Source organism: Leuciscus leuciscus (genome assembly GCF_965113295.1).
Source record: "Leuciscus leuciscus genome assembly, chromosome: 17".
In the NCBI taxonomy this organism is placed as follows: Eukaryota; Metazoa; Chordata; class Actinopteri; order Cypriniformes; family Leuciscidae; genus Leuciscus; species Leuciscus leuciscus.
In genome coordinates, this window is record NC_138741.1 from 39401492 (window position 1) to 39421446 (window position 19955).

The 19955-nt window shown below is 39.2% G+C and overlaps 1 protein-coding gene and 1 long non-coding RNA gene across 2 annotated transcripts in view; one reads left to right on the forward strand and one right to left on the reverse strand.

Annotated features, from left to right (window-relative positions):
* Positions 1–17376, forward strand: part of LOC309479427 (nuclear factor 7, ovary-like) — a 29544-nt gene extending 12168 nt beyond the window's left edge. The window contains exon 6 of the mRNA XM_082143560.1: positions 16180–17376. Coding sequence (XP_081999686.1) covers positions 16180–16658 — 479 coding nt within the window. The 3' untranslated portion in view covers positions 16659–17376. The remainder of the gene's footprint in view (positions 1–16179) is intronic.
* On the reverse strand, positions 16619–18916 carry LOC309479545. The gene is made up of 2 exons (XR_014199290.1): positions 18761–18916; positions 16619–18507 (listed from the first exon to the last, which is right to left on the reverse strand). It is a non-coding gene; the product is annotated as an uncharacterized lncRNA (long non-coding RNA).
* Positions 18917–19955: the final 1039 nt, after the last annotated feature.

Consider the following 19955-nt stretch of genomic DNA (forward strand, 5'->3'; position numbering starts at 1 on the left):
TCTCACCATGCACTGATCAGGTCCCTTCTCCAAATATTTATACAGATATTTGACACTGGAGACTGCACACACAATTTCAACGTTAATATGCGCATTGTATCGGAGCAGGAGGTACGGATTGTATGGCACAACCCATGTATTATTGACAGGTACATTGATGCCACCTCTGATGGTCTTGATGATGGGGGAACCAGGTGCTCCTTCTGTTCGTCTTCGGTACAGTGGATAGGAGTTGTCTGAAAAGCTTGTGTTCTGTCTCAATTGTTTGGGATAGTCTTTGGTGCACTTTTTGTCTACCATGCAGGTGCTGGCACTGTTCCATTGTCCACATGGACCGTGAATCATGTGTGATGTTACAATGCGATGTAGTTCCATATTTGTGTTTTTGTCAGGAATCTCTGCAGACACCACACGGTCAATATCGCTGGCGGTCCTGGGTTTGTCACGGGCTACCATGGTCATGAGCATGTGTATATGTGGAAGATGCCTCTTTTGTGTTTCCTTCACCATCACATATGCATCAATGTGTCCCATGATGTCACGCTTGAGGAGGTCTGTGAGGAGTGCTTCCACCTTCATGTGAAATACTCTAGCAATGATGTCTGGTCTCTGATTGGTCTGTTGACCCTCAAAAAGTGACCCTGTGATTTCAGGCCAGTTCGGGTTGCAAGTGAAGGTGAGGAAGAAGTCAGGTTTTCCTTTAATTCGTACCAAGGCCATGGCATCTTGGAACTCCTTGGCGTACCATCGGGGTGATCCGTAAATTGTGGGTGGCAGGATGGTTAGGCGTCCAGGAATGATCTCAGAGTGACTTCAGGGCATCAACAATGATTTTATACTTTTCAGCCTTGATAGATTTCTGGTTGTGGCGGATCCAGTTGAGGCGGTGTGACTCAATTTTTGCCATCATATCACATACATATTGCTGTGTCAGTCTCCCACCACGAAGCAGCAAATTGAAGTGTTGAGCAATGTCACGCACTTGAAGATGGTAACGGTAGAAGCATGTTGGTGTGATACCTGCCAACTCAGTGTGGTATCCTTGGGAACCCAGAGGCAGAAGAAGCACATATGACAATGGGTCATATGCTGGATGCATGGCGTCGATTGTCTTAAGCCTTCCTCCTCTGAGATGAAGAGTGACAGCCAGTTTCCCAAACTGCTGTGTAGTTGTTACTCCTGGAGCAATGACAGCCACGTCACTATTCAGTGATGGAAGATTCACAGTGCCACGATGAAGGTCATGACGTCGTGTGCGAGCTGTTAGGACAATTTTCAATTCATTGGCATTGTCATTTTGGGTCACATACTCAATGGCTGACTTAAACTGTTGCACGTATGGATTGCACAGGTGAATGGACTCTTGCGTCCTCAGTAAAAAATCTTCATTCAGATCACTGTTTGAGGCATGGGCTCGACGGTTTTCCAGCTCATGAGCAGGATCGTGAAAATAGATCTGAGCAAAGAGTGGTGTGCGACCTTGTTCAGGAAGGGGGCCGGCAATGTAATGATAAACTTTGCCTTGTATACGCACACCTGGGTTGAAGCCAGGCATAGCTATCTCTTTAATACCAATACTTGCCATTGCCAGCGCATTGTTGTATTGTTTTGCTTGCTTCACAAAACTTTGATCAAGGAAAAGGTCCTTAATAGCATCTGGAGGCTGTGGTGGGATTGAGCCAGGCTTGGGATTTGTGGCGTTATATGTAAGGTTAATCTTACCGGAGTTGCAACAGAATCCTTTTCTCTCCTCTTTCCATACATAGGCACCACAATGTGTGCATGTAGGACATTCAAACAGTGAGGTCTTGCTCAGCATGTGCCTATAATCACCATGAAGTTCCTCTTGGAAGAAGTCTGTATCGTCACACCGAGCAAGGTTGCGATTGTCTTTTCGTGCCTTTTCCAGACGGGCAAGACGCATCTTCTGATGGCACGTGGCATCCCTTGCTCGTCGTTCCTCTTGCTGCTGAGGGGTCTCCTCCTCTCTCAGAAGGTTGTGTCGTTGACAGTCATGCATCTGGCGATCCGCTCGTATCTCAGGTGTCTCCTTATCTCTCATGTTAGCATGGTGAGCAGCGTCGCTTGCCAGCCGAGCACGTCGTTCGTCCTCTTCCTCAGCTTCACGGCGCCTTTCTTGACGTGCAGCGTCACTTGCCAGCCGAGCATCTCGGGCTTCGACTGACTGAGCATTACGTGCATGACGCATTGCCTTGCCTCTCTCTGTTGGTACGACTATCTTTCGTCATCTTAGCATCAGCAAAGGTGGTGTAACAGTAGGTCACAATCAGGTGGTCTGCAAAAGATCAGATGCCCAGGATATGGGCAGAAATGTGGTAATATAATTAATTTGGCTGATGTTCATAACTAATAGTTCATTTGAATTATCATAACTAATAGTTCATTTGAATTATAATAATTTATGCAGATCAATGCACAGCCACAGCCGCGTGGCGTGAGCTGCGTGGCGTTTTCTATGTTTTTGCACAGAAGCGTGTCTGATGCGGTGCTGCTACAATTAGGGCTATTTCAGGAGTAGAGTTAGAAATATAGAAATATAGGAGTGTTAGAAATATAGGGGAGAGAGTTGTGGAGGCCTATAATTCATGTTAAACATAAATATATAGCCTACTGATACAGCAAAGACTACGTCGGCAGTACTGACAAAATAGGCTACAGAATATTTCATTCTGTATTGACAGGTGCAATATTTGAATATCGATAATTATTATTATGTAATAAGATAATGATAAAGCTTCGTGATAAGCCTCATTGGTGATATATTCGACATATGGGTAGAGAGTTGTGGAAGGCCTATACTTCATGTTAAACACATAAATATAACTTATAGCAGCAAAGACAACGTCGGCATTGACGGCAAAAGGCTACAGAATATTTTGTTTTGTTATTATTATGTAATAAGATAATGATAAAGCTTCGTGATAAGCCTCATTGGTGATATATTCGACATATGGGTAGAGAGTTGTGGAAGGCCTATACTTCATGTTAAACACATAAATATAACTTATAGCAGCAAAGACAACGTCGGCATTGACGGCAAAAGGCTACAGAATATTTCGTTTTGTATTGACAGGTGCAATATTTTGAAAATCGATAATATTATCTGCATTTGTCTCGAGCCGCGTCTGAGACGTGAGCGTCTCACGCAGGCAGTGTGCAAACTCTAACCTGTTCACATGGGAGCCGAAATAAAAACGGACACGCAACGCAGCTGAGCTGATGGAGATTTGCCGTTCGATCGGTAAGATAGTTAACCTCGTTTAAGCCTGCATAGCCATTCCTACTAACGTTACTACTACTATTTAAAGAGCCGCGTCTGAGACGCGAGCGTCTCACGCAGGCAGTGTGCAAACTCTAACCTGTTCACACAGGAGCCGAGCGTCTCACGCAGGCAGTGTGCAAACTCTAACCTTTTCACACGGGAGCCGAGCGTCTCACGCAGGCAGTGTGCAAACTCTAACCTGTTCACATGGGAGCCGAAATAAACGCAGGCAGTGTGCAAACTCTAACCTGTTCACATGGGAGCCGAAATAAAAACGGACACGCCACGCAGCTGAGCTGATGGAGATTTGCCGTTCGATCGGTAAGATAGTTAACCTCGTTTAAGCCTGCATAGCCATTCCTACTAACGTTACTACTAACGTTACTACTACTATTTAACATATTAAACATCACATAGTCACAGGCTAACTTCATCGCGCATGGCACAGTAATAAAGAAGTAAACAGCGTAGCTTTAAATAAACATTATAAACAGTGTGACTTACCGATTCAGTTAACATCCAGAGAGTGTGTGTTTGTTTATTTTTAAACCACAGCCCATTATGTCAGAATGTTTATGTTTATTTTTAAACCACAACCTTTTAAAAATGATATATTTAACGATATCTTTAGCATTTCTCACCCAAACAACGTCAAACTTGGCACTGCACTTTCTCGTTCCCGTGGCAAGACACCTGTCAAATTTCAAATTCATCGGACTAACGGTTCGAGAGATATGTGGTTAACAGACATACACACACACAGACAGACAGACGTTTCTGTAATTTTTAGATAGATATAAGACTCAAGTTTCAGTATTTGACCACTATTGTATTCTGAGAAACTTATAGTGACAGTTATGTCTTAATTTGTGTCTGGAGTTATGAAATGAAAAAATGCGTTGATACCTTTAATATAGGGTGACCATATTTTAGTTTTCAGAAAACAGGACGGGGGCGTGGTTTGGGAGGCGTGGTTAAGAGGTGGGGGCGTGGTTGGGATGAATGCATCAAAAAATACTTGACAAATGCATTCACAAACTTGCAAATATGTTATTGTGCTTTAATACATAAAGTAATACATCCTTTCCATTCAATGTTTGGCCCGCAACAATAGAATAGCCTTCTATTAAAAAAAAAGTTTAGCTTTCAACACCTTTTACAATATTTCTTTTCATGGCCATAGCAGGTTAAAAATCTACACAAAAAAAAAAAAAAAAAATCTACTACACTATTTCAGTAAAAAAACAATTTCAATCCTCCTGATGTTCTCTTGTAGCCTATACTTTCTTTATGTGGGCTTCTACTTCGCTAGCACCTTTATTTGACACTGACACGTACGTTCCAGCTTTGCAGTTCATGCATTCTGCTTTACACGGATCCCGACCGAAACGAAAAAAACGGGAATTGTCTCTGTAAATTATCTGTGAATTTACATTTGGGCTTTTTCTTTTTTTTTTTTTTTTTGCTGTTAGCCACTTACATCTTATCTCGCACTTGACCGTAAACTGAAGCGTCGACCGTCGAGTCCTGGTCGAGTCACGCTGCTAAAATTTAGTGTCTGTGAACGTAAAGTCCGCCTACTTTGATTTGATTGGTCATTTCAAATATTCTGACATTGACGAGCAGTGTGACAGACCAATGAGGCTGAGATGAACACACACACACACACACACACACACACACACACACACACACACACACACACACACACACAGGGCCGGCGCGTCCACATAGGCGAACTAGGCAATTGCCTAGAGCGGCACTTTTGTAAGGGCGGCAAAATGTGTGCCAATCGGGAATGAACAATTCACAAAATAGGCTATATGATTTGCTGAGCTGCCGCTGCGCCGCCCCGCGCCGCCCCGCCCCCTGCTCTCACGAGTATGACTCATGACTGAGTGATGGGAAGTTCGGATAATTTTACTGACTCTCTTGTTCGATCTCGTTCATAAAAATGAACGAATCTTTATTTGAGTCATTTCGTTAATTTAAGTGGCTTTAAATGTTACACAGCCAAAATCCCCGATCACATCCACCTATAGTATATGTATATATTTGCTTCCTCTTGGCCTAAAGTGTTCCTGCAACGGGAGTGTTCTCTGGCTAGAGCGCAGAACAGCGGAGTTTGTATGGACAGAAGTGCATGCCTGAGCTTGTGTTTTGGGTTAAGCTGCGTTGCTTTGACATTGTGGAAAATATAACAATAGAAACAAAATATAGGCTATTAGCAGGCGCGTCGTTAGACGATGTTTTTTTTATAGCCCCGGATCTCAAAACATTTAATTTATTGATAATTATTATTAGGCAAAGTGGCAAGCAGCACGAGTCCACGAGCCGTGAGAGCAGGGCGTGGACAGTAGCGCGAGTGTTAATGAGTGACCTGAATTCAAGTTCAAGCACCGGTTTCAAGTTTCTCACGGATGAACTTAGCGAACTTGCACGCGCCGCACCGGTTTAAAAAAAATAACGCAGTCAGCACCGCCGCACAGTCTTCAGTCACACCAGATGTTGTCAGGCTATATGTCAGTAAAACTCAGAAAAACGAACTTGCGTCGTGCCAGCCGTTTGCTCGCGGCGCGCACTCTTCAATCACGCAAATGCAGTTTACTGTTTACATCAATGCAAAATTATTCTTGAAAGATTTCTCATTTAAGGCCATTCCTGTTTGGAATATGTGATTGGGCATTGTCAACAATAAGCAGAAACATTTTGCATTTCCATTATATAGTGTGGAGCCGATCAGCCCTATACGCACACTACGCAAAGTGCGTAGGGCCCCGCAAATTACTCAAGGCCCCGCCTCCCTCTCGTGTCAAAGCGCGTCAATCAATGTTTACAATATCGATGAGAAAATGAAGCGGAACTATCTTTCTGGTCACGAAAAGAGAGAGAAAAAAACACCATAAGAGTTCATTGCAGGAACAGTTATCAGGCAGACTTGTGTGCTCTCCTCTCAAAGTTTGATGTCAGCAAAGAACAGTAGGCTAAAGTTAAGTTGATGTGAGTTGATTTATTATGTTTAATAAACGACAAAGGACAACGGTGTTTGTTTATAAACTGCAGCTCGGAAAAGATAACCGCGTCGCACGTTAACATGCGATCATATGAACGTGCATGAAATGAAACGCGCACTTTCCAGCAGAAACATCTGTTGTGAGTCGGGACCAGTACAATACGGGCGTGATGGCACTCCTCATTATATTTAAAACAAGACGATGATTATCTAGTCGCTCAGTCAAGGTTTAGTTACAACTCTGCTCTAATGCAATATGGAAAGCAATGTATTGACATTGACTATTGAAAGTGAAAGTGAAAAGTGAAAGTGACACGTGACGGCCAAGTATGGTAACCCATACTTGGAATTTGACCTCTGCATTTAACCCATCCAAGTTAATGCACACACATTAGGAGCAGAGTAGTGAGTAGTTAACACACACACACTGCAAACGTGGATACACACACCCAGAGCAGCGGGCAGCCTTTGTGTGGCGCCCGGGGAGCGATTAGGGGTTAGGTGATAGGCTCCATTGAATTTAAAATGTTGATTGGCTGGAGATTCTGGTCAATATGGATGCACATCCCTCAGTAAATAATAACCATCAAGAATCAAGAGTATCAAGAATTACTTTTATCATTTAAAACACAGTGACATGCTATGATGCCATTTTAGCTTTTATTCATTCACAGGATAATTATGCATTTTTGATATCAATAATTAAATTTGTACTATTTAAAATGTGAATTCTTGATATTAAGAATGAACTTTTTACTTGTAACAATGTCTTCTGATATCAGGAATTACATTTTCACTACAACTAGTTAAAGGAGGGATTGTAGTGGGAACACTGGGGTGTCAGGTGTGACTGTGTGGCAATGGCAAATGGTTCATGGCTCACGGGTCAGGTATGAGGGCCCCTAAACAGAATTTTGCTTAGGGCCCCAGGGAGGTCAGGATCGGCTCTGTGGATCATTCATTTCAACATTTATCCTCATTCTCATGTTTAAGAATCTGTTATCTGCTTGACAAATAATTTATGCTACTGCCCACTGACATGCTTTTAAAGCTATTGTTATCAAAAAATGTTGGCCTTCAAACACCTTAAAATGCACATATGTAGGTCTGAGAAATCAAAATTTTCTCGGGGGAGCATGCCCCCGAACCCCCCTAACTACATCACATTTGAATGTGAGTGTCTGTGTGGTAATATGGCCTGGACTGAATTTTTTAACCAGTCTGCCCCCTGCATATAGGCCTAAAATATACATTATTCTCTGTATCGAATCATGTTATCTTGTTACCCAGCCCCTGATGTTTTTGGCTCAGCCCCTGGTGTTTTTAAAACCTAGAAACGCCCCTGGCTATTAGCCTTTTTACCCGTTATTATAAATCTAAATTAATCTCGATTTTAATTTAACTTAATTTCTTTTTTCTTTATTTAAATTTCGTTTTACTTTATTTAAATTTCGTTTTTTCTTTATTTAAATTTTAAATTTTGTTTTTTCTTTATTTAAATTTCGTTTTTTCTTTATTTAAATTTTACATTTAGTTTTTTTCTTTATTGAAATTTTGTTTTTCTTTATTGAAATTTTGTTTTTCTTTATTGAAATTTTGTTTTTCTTAATTTAAATCTACCCTTTACTGTGTCAGTAATTTGTTAGTCAGAAAAATATAGACTACCTTACAGTATTGCTTAATTTAGACGTGTGTGTGCGTTTTATATTGCTAGTGCAGCGCGCGTCAAGTAGGCTATATAAGCCCTGCCCGCTTGAGGTGCGCCGCTTCCCGCTCGCGGTGTTCTGTAGTTTACTAAAAGTTTATTAATTCTGAACGTGTCGTGTCTCGTGTGTCCATCTATATTGCACCACCAAATGCTACACTGCACTCCCTTGTGAAGTCGATTGGATGAACGGTTCTCGAAATAATCAAAATGCAAACGGACATAGGCTATAGACACATAGAGATTCCTGCCTTTTTTAGAGAAGATGTTCAGCACCCTCTCGAAGCTTTGAATATTCGATGTTCATTACTACCGAAGCTTCGAAGCTCAAAAAATGGTATTCGGACCAGCCCTAGGGGCGGCACAAATGTTTTTCGCCTAGAGCGGCAGAAGTGCACGCGCCGGCCCTGCACACACACACACACAGGCCTCTGTATTCTGACGTGCTCTCTGCTTGCCGCTGCGGATTGAGGAACGTGCTTTCATATGTTTTGTGTGCAAAGGCAAGCATGTATTTAAAGTACACGCTTAATGGCCCAATGAAAAATAATGAAAACCAGGACATTTTCATCACTTTATAAAAAACAGACAGGACGGCCAGGACAGGACGTGAAAACAGGACATGTCCTGGGAAAACAGGACGTTTGGTCACCCTACTTTAATATGAATTATGACCGTCAGCTGGTCCATTCAGAAAAAAAAACTCCGTGCTGTCGTCATGACAGTGCTTCACAAAACAACGTCCCTCAGGGCTTTTAGCTCAAAAATGTGCAGACTTGGAGAAATATTGATATATCCTCATAGATTCACATCATATTTCTATAGACAGGAATAATATTTATTGAATTTATACCCAAATGCGTCGATGTAATCATTATGAGCGCTTCTTACTGAGATGTGCTGTGTTTTCAATTCATACCAATAGCCTGAGGGCGCTATATGCACAATAATACTCCATATGGAACATGAAGAAGAACATAATCATGTGACCTTCAAGGACGTCACTGATAGCAGCTACACACAAAGCTAACACAGAGATCGCTGTAATATGCAGATATAGACGTTTTGAAGACAATAAACATGATTGCAAATGATATTTGATATTTGAGTGTTCTTCAAGCAATGCCAGGTATTTTTATAATAATAGATTATATTTATAATGTAATGCTAATCGATATAGACTTTATCATCGTGCATACTATAAATAATATATTTTCTTTCTGATTTTTTTTTATCTGAAGCCAAATTAGATCACAGAAGATTATTTAAAACAATCGACTTGCGTTATAAAATAAGTTTGAAGCACAAACATAGTTTTAATCTCATAAATGGTCGTGTATTGATGGTGTGCTAAGCTAACATGCTAGCTAGCTCAGGTGCACCTGTCACCTAGAAGTTATTCTTTTATGGGTTTTTTTTTCTAAATAGTAATGCTTTTCTGAAATGTTTTAGTGCATTTGATACAGTTTCAAATGTAAGTGAGAACTTTGATAAAATAAATTAGGGATTGAAACCCTATGAATAGCCTGTGAATAGCCAGTCGTTAGTAACTATAATGCAGACAAAAGATATGCATATTTAGATCCATAACCAGGCTGGAGAGGTGTGTGAATGTGTACTGGGGAGACTGAGACTGAATGGGGCTCGTTTGCACCACAAAACAATAGAGACAATAGACTGAATAGATGACTTAGATGATGACTAAACATCAGTAGCATTTTTAGAGTCTAATCAAAATAAAGTAATTTGACATGATCTTGAAAAACATTTAAAGGTGCCCTAGAATGTGAAATTGAATTTATCTTGGCATAGTTAAATAACAAGAGTTCAGTACATGGACATGACATACAGTGAGTCTCAAACACCATAGTTTTCTCTTTCTTATTTAAATCTCGTTTTTGAAAAACAGGCGAATCTCCACATAACACCAACTGTGACGCAACAGTCGGGATCATTAATATGTACGCCTCTAAAAATTTGCATATGCTAGCCCATGCTCAGTGCCAGGCGGAACTGCGCAGCCGAATCATCAGAAGTTCTGCAGGTGAAGAAACAAGCAGGAGGAGGATCATAGGGGAAATGGCAGATCTATCTATAATCGGATACCGCTACAGTTTAATTCGAAGTTGTTAGTTGCTCTGCCCATTTCACCACGGACTGTTTTTCTAACCTGGAACAATATCAAGCAGCCAGGCTTCTCTCGGCGTCTCATACTGACGAAGGGGGCGATTTCAACTAACGTTATATTCCCGCAAGCGGTAAGTAGTGATTTTATTAACGATAATTTACACTGTGTTATCTAGATCCAGCGCGATATTGTTTTTTCCTCGAGAGACATCGTGGCTTGCAAACGAGCGAACGAAGCATGGCAGTTGCTCAGTGTTTGGATGTACAAATGAACACAAAAATATTTTTTTAGCTCCTTCATCCGAGCCTCTGGAGAACCAGTGGGTTCTGTGAATTTCTGATGCGTAATTGTTCAAGTTCAAAGACAGATAATCTTTCTCTCAAAGTCGTTCAACACTGTTTATGCATCAGTAAATCGTGTTGCAGTGATAAGATCTTCATTCACGCGATCAACAGGCTGTCATCTGCTCAATGCACATCTGCAACCTTTTATGTGATGGGAATAGATCTAAATACTTAAAAAACTTCTCATGATACGTTAATCCCGATAGCTGTAATAGTAAAAACGTATAAAAGCTGTAATAGTAAAAGTTTTCCAGATATCTCTACATGTAATGCCAGATATTTCATATGCAAGCATGTCAGCCAATCACAGCAGTGGGCAACAACACTGAAGTCTCACAGCAGACACGCCCCTTCAAACAGAGTGTTCAAATCAATAGATGAAATCAGGCTAGGAAATATGCCTTTTATTTCTAAATTATAACCAATTTTGATCTAAAAAACATACTAACATTATAAGGGCACCCCAGGAAACATTATAAAATAATAAAATAATCCATTCTACGGCACCTTTAACTAAATACAGAGTTTTAGACTTATCATTTTCAGATTTTAAATATAACATGGTCACACATATGGCTTTAGCTGCAGTGCATTTCTAGATTGCTACAGGGCCAACTTCAATTTAATTTTTATGAAGATGTTTCATAAAAAAATAATTTCTAATAACTTTACAAAACTTTGAAGCTATTTAAAAAAAATATTTTCATTATGACAATAATTAATTCTACATTTACAATAAACTACCAGGTGTCAGCTTTCAAATGAGATCATACTTGTGCTTTTAGTGCAAAGGGTTCATGAACTGTATGTGTTTCAGTTTGGGTATGTCATTTCTGGGGATTTTTCAAAAGTGGCGTTGCAGCTTAACAGGTTAACATGATTAACATGGTGTTAGCATGATAAACATGTTGCTAGCATTATGCTCAGGGTTCCCGCGGGGTCTTAAAAAGTCTTAAAAAGTCTAAAATTCTGAACTTTAAATTTAAGGCCTTAAAATGTCTTAAAAACAGCCAGATTTTGATCCGTGGTCTTAAATTTCATTTAGTCAGGTCTAAAAAAGGTCTCGCCAACAGGCCGTTCACATATCACATCTTTTGCGCGCTCAAGTTCGTTCAAATGTAGGCGCGCGCGCGCTCATAATTGAAGCGACGCACTCGTTTTTTTCCAGGCGCAGCGAGATAAAAAAAAATCTCAACTCTTCAGAATGCCGCAAACGCACCGCAGGTCATGTGACAAGAACCAACCTATCAGCTTCGCCCCTTTCCGTAACAACATTGAAAGCTCACTCAACTGGAAGGATGCGGGTGCACCCAAACACTACGGGTGTTTTTCTCTTCTCCGTAAATGAATCTTGTAGCAGAGCTACAGCAAGCGTTTCTCGCCGGTGGAAATCCAGTAGCCACTAAAACTTCTTTGTCATTGACAGGCATGAAAACTTCTCACCTTTCGGCGAAATTCGCCGTTTTAAAACCAAAATGGGTCACCTACGTGATTTGTGCAGAAAATATTTATGGGGTGGGAGGGGAGGGGGTCGTGGTCGTGGCCAGCATTTACCCGCTATATCTCTATAGTTACCATAAACTTAGCAGCTTTAAAAAACCAATCATCATTCCTAATGCAGAAACCTGACAGCCAATCCGAGTCAGAGTAGGGCAGAATTGTTTTCAAAGTCTTTAACACCGCGAGTCTGATGACACACTGCCGAACAAAGAACCGCACGTCGGAAAGCAAGCCTGAGGTAAGTTAGCTTACAATGTTAATTGTCCTGTCAGATACAGACAGCGATGTTGCCAATGTCATTATTTTTAATTTTGACATAGAAGTGGGCGGGATAATATCGCGAGCGGGCGCGGGCGCCTTGAGCGCTGAGCGAGCAGGAACCAGTAACGTTAGTGAGTTGTCGTCGAAAAAGATGGATAATGCAAAAAAGCTGTCGGGGGCTAAACATAGAAAAAGAAAGAGAGAAAAGGAGATGGCATGTCAATTGATGCAACAGCAGCTAAATAAGTGGATGGTGAAAGGCTACAGGTAGGATTTTGTTTTGTGTCCAGGCATGTAGGCTAATGCCATGCCATAGGGACTACCGGGAGCTTTTTGGGCCGATACATCTCATACTTTTTTGTTTCGTTTTTTGTCTTAACGGCCCTTAAAACTGGTACATCGGCGGCCCATTCGTTTTGTTTTGCTTAATTGGCGGCGCTGGGTTAGTGTGTAATTAGTGTGTAATGCATTGGTCAATAAAAAGTCAGCGTTAGTTTTTTTTTTTTCTGACACCCCATGAAACACGTAGATCAGCGGCCCATTTGGTTCTTTTCTTGATTGACACTGGGCTAGCCCAATCACACCTTTAATGTGAAGTATAGAAATATACTCTTTCAAGTATAGAAATTAGTACAAAACTAATTATGAAAGTTTCCTTTATTTTTCAGTGCATTTGTTTTACAATATATGGCTATTACTATCATGGGATTAATATTGTAACTATTATTATGTAGTAGTAATGTAGACAGACACTGTAACTAAAATAATTTTTCTTTGTTTAATTTGCACCAGATTGATGAATTTAACATTTAAAAAGCACTATATATATATAAGTTGATTGGATTGGATTTTTTGCTGCCGCATCCTTCTCTCCTTTTTTACCCCTGACCTGTTTTCATGCCTGCATTGTGGAGAGCACAGTGCAAGGTTGCATTGCAACGACAGACGCCACGGGAAAATCAGACCGAATTTTACTATTAATAATAAAAGATAAGCTAAAGTGCATTGTAAATGTCAGTAATTTATCTTTTTATAAAAAATTATTTAAAGTCTGAAATATGTGAGGTTTATCTTTTTATAAAAACAACTTTTTTGTCTAAACTTTATTTGAACTTGTACATGTTAGTATATAACATGTTGCAAGACACTTTTAAAATGTGGCTATCATTTTTAATGGTATTATTTTAATGTTTATGTAAACAAAAAGTGCATATTGATGCTAATTTTATTTGTTATTTGCTGGTTTTCGACATTGTGTAGTATTAGTACTTTTTGAACAGGATTCTGTGATCACCGTGGTCATTTTTGTCACTATAATCATTGAAATGAAATGTTCATGCCATTTCATCTCTAGTTATGATCAACTAAAATCAACTAATTATGTGTTTTTTACAGTATAATATGCATAGTACAATTTGACACACGTTGTTGGGTGTGGAAGGTTACTAATCGTTTTATCTGTAAATTAAATTAATGTTTTTTCAATTACTTAATTCATTGAAATAAAATGAATTCTTTGATTTGAATTTTTTTTTTGGTAGGTCTTAAATTTCAAACTTTATGGTCGTAAAATGTCTTAAAAAGGTCTTAAATTTGACTTGCTGAAACCTGCAAGAACCCTGTATGCTAACATAATCACCATGTTGCTTGCATGTTTTAACAAGATTCTTACATGATTGCCATGATGCTAGCATGATTAACATGTTGCAAGCATGATGCTAACATGATTAGCATGTTGCTAAACAAGATGCTAACATTATAGGCATGTAGCTAGCATGATCCTAACACAATCACCATGTTCCTTGCATGTTTAACAAGATGCTAACATGATTACCATGATGCTAGCATGATTAACATGTTGTTAGCATTGTGTTAACTTGATAAACATGCTGCTACTGCATTTTAGTTAGCATTATTGACGTTTTAACACTTAGATAATCGCTATTAGCATGTAGCTATTCACTGCTAGCATGTGTAGCATGATGGAAGTCCTGTTTTCTATCATTAGTCAAAAGAGCCAATCATCAATCATCTTGCTTAAAGGGATACTTCACCGTTTTTTCATATTAAACTATGTTATTCCCTTAACTAAGACGAGTTGATACATACCTCTCTCGTCTCAGTGCGTGCACTAAATCCCTCTGTCTTGCGGCGAAACTTTGTTAGCCCAGTTCATTTAATATGGGCCAAGCAGAGAAGATACCAAACACCTCCACGTTTTCCCTATTTAAATACAGTTACTCGCGAAGTGTAACTCGACCTAGGACGGTGACACAAAACAAAACGTTGCGCTTTTCTAAGCGTGTAAAATGGATAACTATTTTGTATGGCGGAATACCATAGCAAGTGCTTGTAAGCACTTCGACTTGGCGCAGTAATATCTTCACTAGAGGGAGCGGGGGCCGGTGAGAGGATTTTTCACGAGTGAAGATATTACTACGCCAAGTCGAAGTGCTTACAAGCACTTGCTATGGTATTCCGCCATACAAAATAGTTATCCATTTTACACGCTTAGAAAAGCGCAACGTTTTGTTTTGTGTCACCGTCCTAGGTCGAGTTACACTTCGCGAGTAACTGTATTTAAATAGGGAAAACGTGGAGGTGTTTGGTAGCTTCTCTGCTTGGCCCATATTAAATGAACTGGGCTAACAAAGTTTCGCCGCAAGACAGAGGGATTTAGTGCACGCACTGAGACGAGAGAGGTATGTATCAACTCGTCTTAGTTAAGGGAATAACATAGTTTAATATGAAAAAACGGTGAAGTATCCCTTTAACAGTTGCTAGGCTACTCTGTTTGGTTGCTAGGGAGTGGCTTGGTAACTGCCAATGATGATACAGCAAAGGTTGCTTGGCAGTATAAATGATATAAACCAACCGCAACTCCTGATATTCAGATGTAAAGATATCCTTCTATGAATTTGGGTTGCCAGGGTGCTCGACAGTGGTTGCTAGGGCGTGGCTAGGAAGTGTTCAAGGTGATTTATGATTGGCTGTTTGCTGCCCCGAGTCAAACGCACCCATCCTCATGTTTCTATGACACTTCTACTCAAATATATCCCTTTGATTTCTTTCAATGGAAGTCTATGGGACTTGTTGCTATGGTGCTCTAAATGGTTGCTAGGGCATGGTTTTATAGCTTCACAATGATCCTGAGAGACTGATTGGTCGTCTGAGTAATATGAGCCCGCCCCCTTGTCTCTATGACACTGTGATCCAGAGTTCAATACAAAATCCCTCTGCAATTTACCATAGTAGGAGAAACACATGCGTTTCATGGGCCGTCCTTCGCCATAGTGTGTCTATGGGGCAACTTTGAGCAGCTCCTGCCCCCCAGGGGCGACACTATTACCCCATTGTGAGGTGTGTTCTTACAGAGCCTGCCAGCCTCTTCAAATGTGGTAAATTACATGTTTCTACAAAGTTGTCTCAATGTTAAATCTAAGGGATTTTTCGCCCAATTTTACATAATAAATTTATTTTGCTAATAAAAGATAAAGCTCACAAAATTTCTCAATCCAACATAATTAGTCAGTCAAACACAACAGACTGTCAGAATAAACTGTTTTAAACTGATACACAGACTATAAGAGGCAATAAAATGAAGATGATCAGATGCTGATGAAGATCACACACACACTTACAGTTCTTCATCTACAGCAGAAATCTCAACACATCTCATTGATTTATTATTTTAACTTTCCCAAAGTATCAGTTTCTCCTGATGGACACAAATGTCTGAATCTCATATTTAATGTTTGTAGTTGATGCCGTTAAACACTGATGATAAAACGAGTGTGAAACTAATAACAGCACTGACAGTGATCAGAGGAAAATGTGTTTGATCAACAGGACGAGAGTCATAATTCATAATAATCTGTGTTGGGTTCACTGTTGATCATTATATGAGGATCAGAATAAAAGCATCTGTTGATTGTGTCTCATCAGCTCCTGTGATTCTGGATCCAAACACTGCGAGTCCAGATCTCGTCGTGTCTGATGATCTGACCAGTGTGAGACTCAGCGGGATCTATCAAACTCTTCCTGATAATCCAGAGAGATTTAACTGTCTCTGTGTTCTGGGTTCAGAGGGTTTTAACTCAGGAACACACTGCTGGGATGTGGAGGTTAAAGAGAGTAAACGCTGGACTCTTGGAGTAACTACAGCATCAAACCAGAGGAAGGGAGGTGTTTTCTTCAACACTGATGTCTGGAGTGTGACGTACAGATGGACTCTAGGTTTTCTTGTTAAACAGAAGCTTGATCGTGTGAGAGTGAATCTGGACTATGACGGAGGAACGGTGTCGTTCTCTGATCCTGTAACTAACACACATCTACACACATTCACAACCACCTTCACTCACACACTCTTTCCATTCTTCTGTAGTTCTGACTCTCTGAGGATCTTACCGGTCAATATTCAGTAAACGTCACTCCTGTAGATCTGGATCTTCCTGCTTTCATCATGTTTCCAATATTTAATCCATATCTCATGAGTAAGAGTGCTGTTGATCTGAGTATCAGTACGCTGGCTGTGATTGGGCCGTGATGATCACATGACTGATATCCCTTACGGATTGTTCATTTTAAGTAACTTTCAATTATACTTTATGCAGTGAGTATTCTAATGTCAGTGTACTAGTAATAAACTTGTAAGTGTACTATTTCAACACTGCTCGGTTTAGTATATAAAAGTATGAGTTTAAGTGTAGAGGCCCATATGAAAAAAACCTGCATGGTTCATATACTGCAACCATATATCTTCCTTACTTAAATCAGCCAGAATTACCTTCTGTGTTTCATATAAGGCCAATACATGTCCTATACAAAATCAGACCGATTATGGCCCATTTCATACTAAATAGCACACATATAACTTATAGGGGATTTTTGCGTCATATATGAATACTGTTAAAAGACTTATATGAGTTTTACATGACAAAAGTATGGAAAAGTGTATGGTACTAGTAGAAACATATAAAACTCATATAAAATTCATATATAAATCATTTAAAGTTATTATATTGAATCATATACTAGTCAAATTAAAGTCATATAGAATTTATACACATTTTGTGTTATTTGTTTATGTGTTTCATACAGATTTCATGTTTTGATGACCAACATCTGATTCACTTATATGCAGTTGGCACATTTTTAAAGGGATACTCACCCTCATGTTGTTTCAAACCTGTATGAATTTCTTTCTTCTGCTGAACAGAAAGGAAGATAATATTATTTAGAAGAATGTCAGTAACCAGACAGTTTCTGGTCTCGTTGACTTCCATAGTATATTTTTTTCTTAATATGGAAGTCAATGGGACCAGAAACTGTCTGGTTACTGACATTCTTCTAAATAATATTATCTTCCTTTCTGTTCAGCAGAAGAAAGAAATTCATACAGGTTTGAAACAACATGAGGGTGAATATATGATGACAAACCTTTATGAAGACTGTTAATTTTCCTACAGGATTTGAAAGAGCAGTTATAAAGCAATGACATTGTAAGACCGTGTATTTACATTAGTTGTGAACTGTCTGGGCCTGTTGTTTGTGAACATATTATTGCAAATGAACAAAGTTGAGTCAAATATGTTTCTAGAACAGTGATTAAAATGTTGAAAATTGGCTGGAATATGTTTTTGTATATGTGACATGAACTCTGGTGGTGATGCACTCTAAAAACTTTTAATATGATTTACTCAATTTTTTTGGTGAAACATTTTTACACTTAGAATTGATTAGATTTTTAAGCAGTGAAATAAATTACATACACTGTATTAACTGAGTAAATGTAAGTGAAACTAATTAAATAGATCTGAGTAACTGCATTTGGTACATTAACAAATACAATTGAGTAGAAATAATAGTTTCTGAGTAATATTAACTGTGTTTATATGCCAGTAATATTAACTTTTTTATTTCCTCTAAACCTTTGTAAAAAATATTCCATACAACCATGTATAACTACATGACATTGGCCTTTATTGTCGATGAGTAGCCTACAGCAATACAGCATATTTTACACTGTTTTTTACACGTATACAATATTGCCTACATTTAAACTCATGTAACAAACATTTTCGAAGTAAAAATTAAACATTTAGGCCTAAACATTCAAGTGTAATCAACCGGTCTGTTATGCAGTATCCACCGGATCAGCGCTGGTTCCCGTGCCGGAGATGGGCTCGCCTCTGCGGGGTATCCTCTAACTTTACACCGCCGTCCTGCGTCACTCACGGCCGAGAGATGCTGCGACGCGAATGACTCCATAACCTGCCAATAAACACACAGTGCACAGTTCTGAGGACATTTTATCATCCAAATTAGTTATATTCATTATCTTTAGGAATATAGTCGTGTGTTTTTTATGCAAGGCATTACAATCACGCGAAAAGGCAGACGCGAGTCGACACTCGTTTAACTCGTGAGTAACATTGCATCTCTGTTCTGTTCTTTCGCATTAAATAAAATGATTTAAAGCACATTAATGATTATACAGATAAAATAAAATAAGACATACACACACCTGAATTTCACAGAGGAAATGCACCAATTCTGCGCCGCTGAGAAGAGGACTCGGAGAACTGTGCTGGACTGGAGAAGAGGAGAGGAGAACTGTGCTGGACTGGAGAAGAGGAGAACTGTGCTGGACTGGAGAAGAGGAGAACTGTGCTGGACTGGAGAAGAGGAGAACTGTGCTGGACTGGAGAAGAGGAGAACTGTGCTGGACTGGAGAAGAGGAGAACTGTGCTGGACTGGAGAGAGTGAGAGAGAGTTCATACAGCGCGCGCTCACTCAACCGTTGAGCTGTCGTCGTCACGTCAGAGGGTGGGGGAGGGGTGCATTGTTTTAATTGAGTAAACTTAATCAATTTCTTATGCGTGTTAAATATTAATAATATTGATTTTATCTAAGTAATATTTGTGGTTCTTGAAACAGATCAGTTTAATTATCCATTCTCAAATATTGTGATGGAAATTTCTCAAATATATTAGCTAAGTGTATTTTAAATAAATAATTGGTTAGTCAAATACTAAATTATTTTAGTGAAAAACTTCAAACTTAGATATAACTGTAAATGTCAGACAAAATTAATTGTTGGAGTTTTAGTCAATTATTCCGGTATGTTCAACTCAAACTATCAAGTAAATGATATTCAGAGATTTTATTAAGTTAATAAAGTTAATTATTAATGTGATATTTACTAAGCCACTGAATTATTTTTTAGAGTGATAAGCATACGAATCACTTCAACATTTAGGAAAGTTTTATGTTTGTAGGTTAAGAATAGAACTGTAGTATACCATAGTAGTACTGTGATAAAGTTTAGAGAAATTGTCACAAATGAAAATGAAATCTGGTGATGCAGGATTTAAAATGAAAACTATTGATATGTGAAATATGCAACTGTATCTTGTAGAACACACTCTAATAAATGTGTGCTTGTGTGTGTAGTTTAAATGTTGTGTTTCATCTAAGGCTGATTATACAGTATATACAGTAACCATGATTGACTACAGGCATAGGGCTCGACTTAGGACAAGATAAGAACAAGCATGAGTGAAGTACAGCCTTATACTGACTGGTAAACTGCACTGTTTTATACACGTCCATGCTGGACATTCATATTAAATTAGCATTATTTTCCTATGTTTTTACATCATGAAAATCTCTATGCTTCAGTTGTATGTAGGACATATACAGGGTTGGGGAGTAACGGA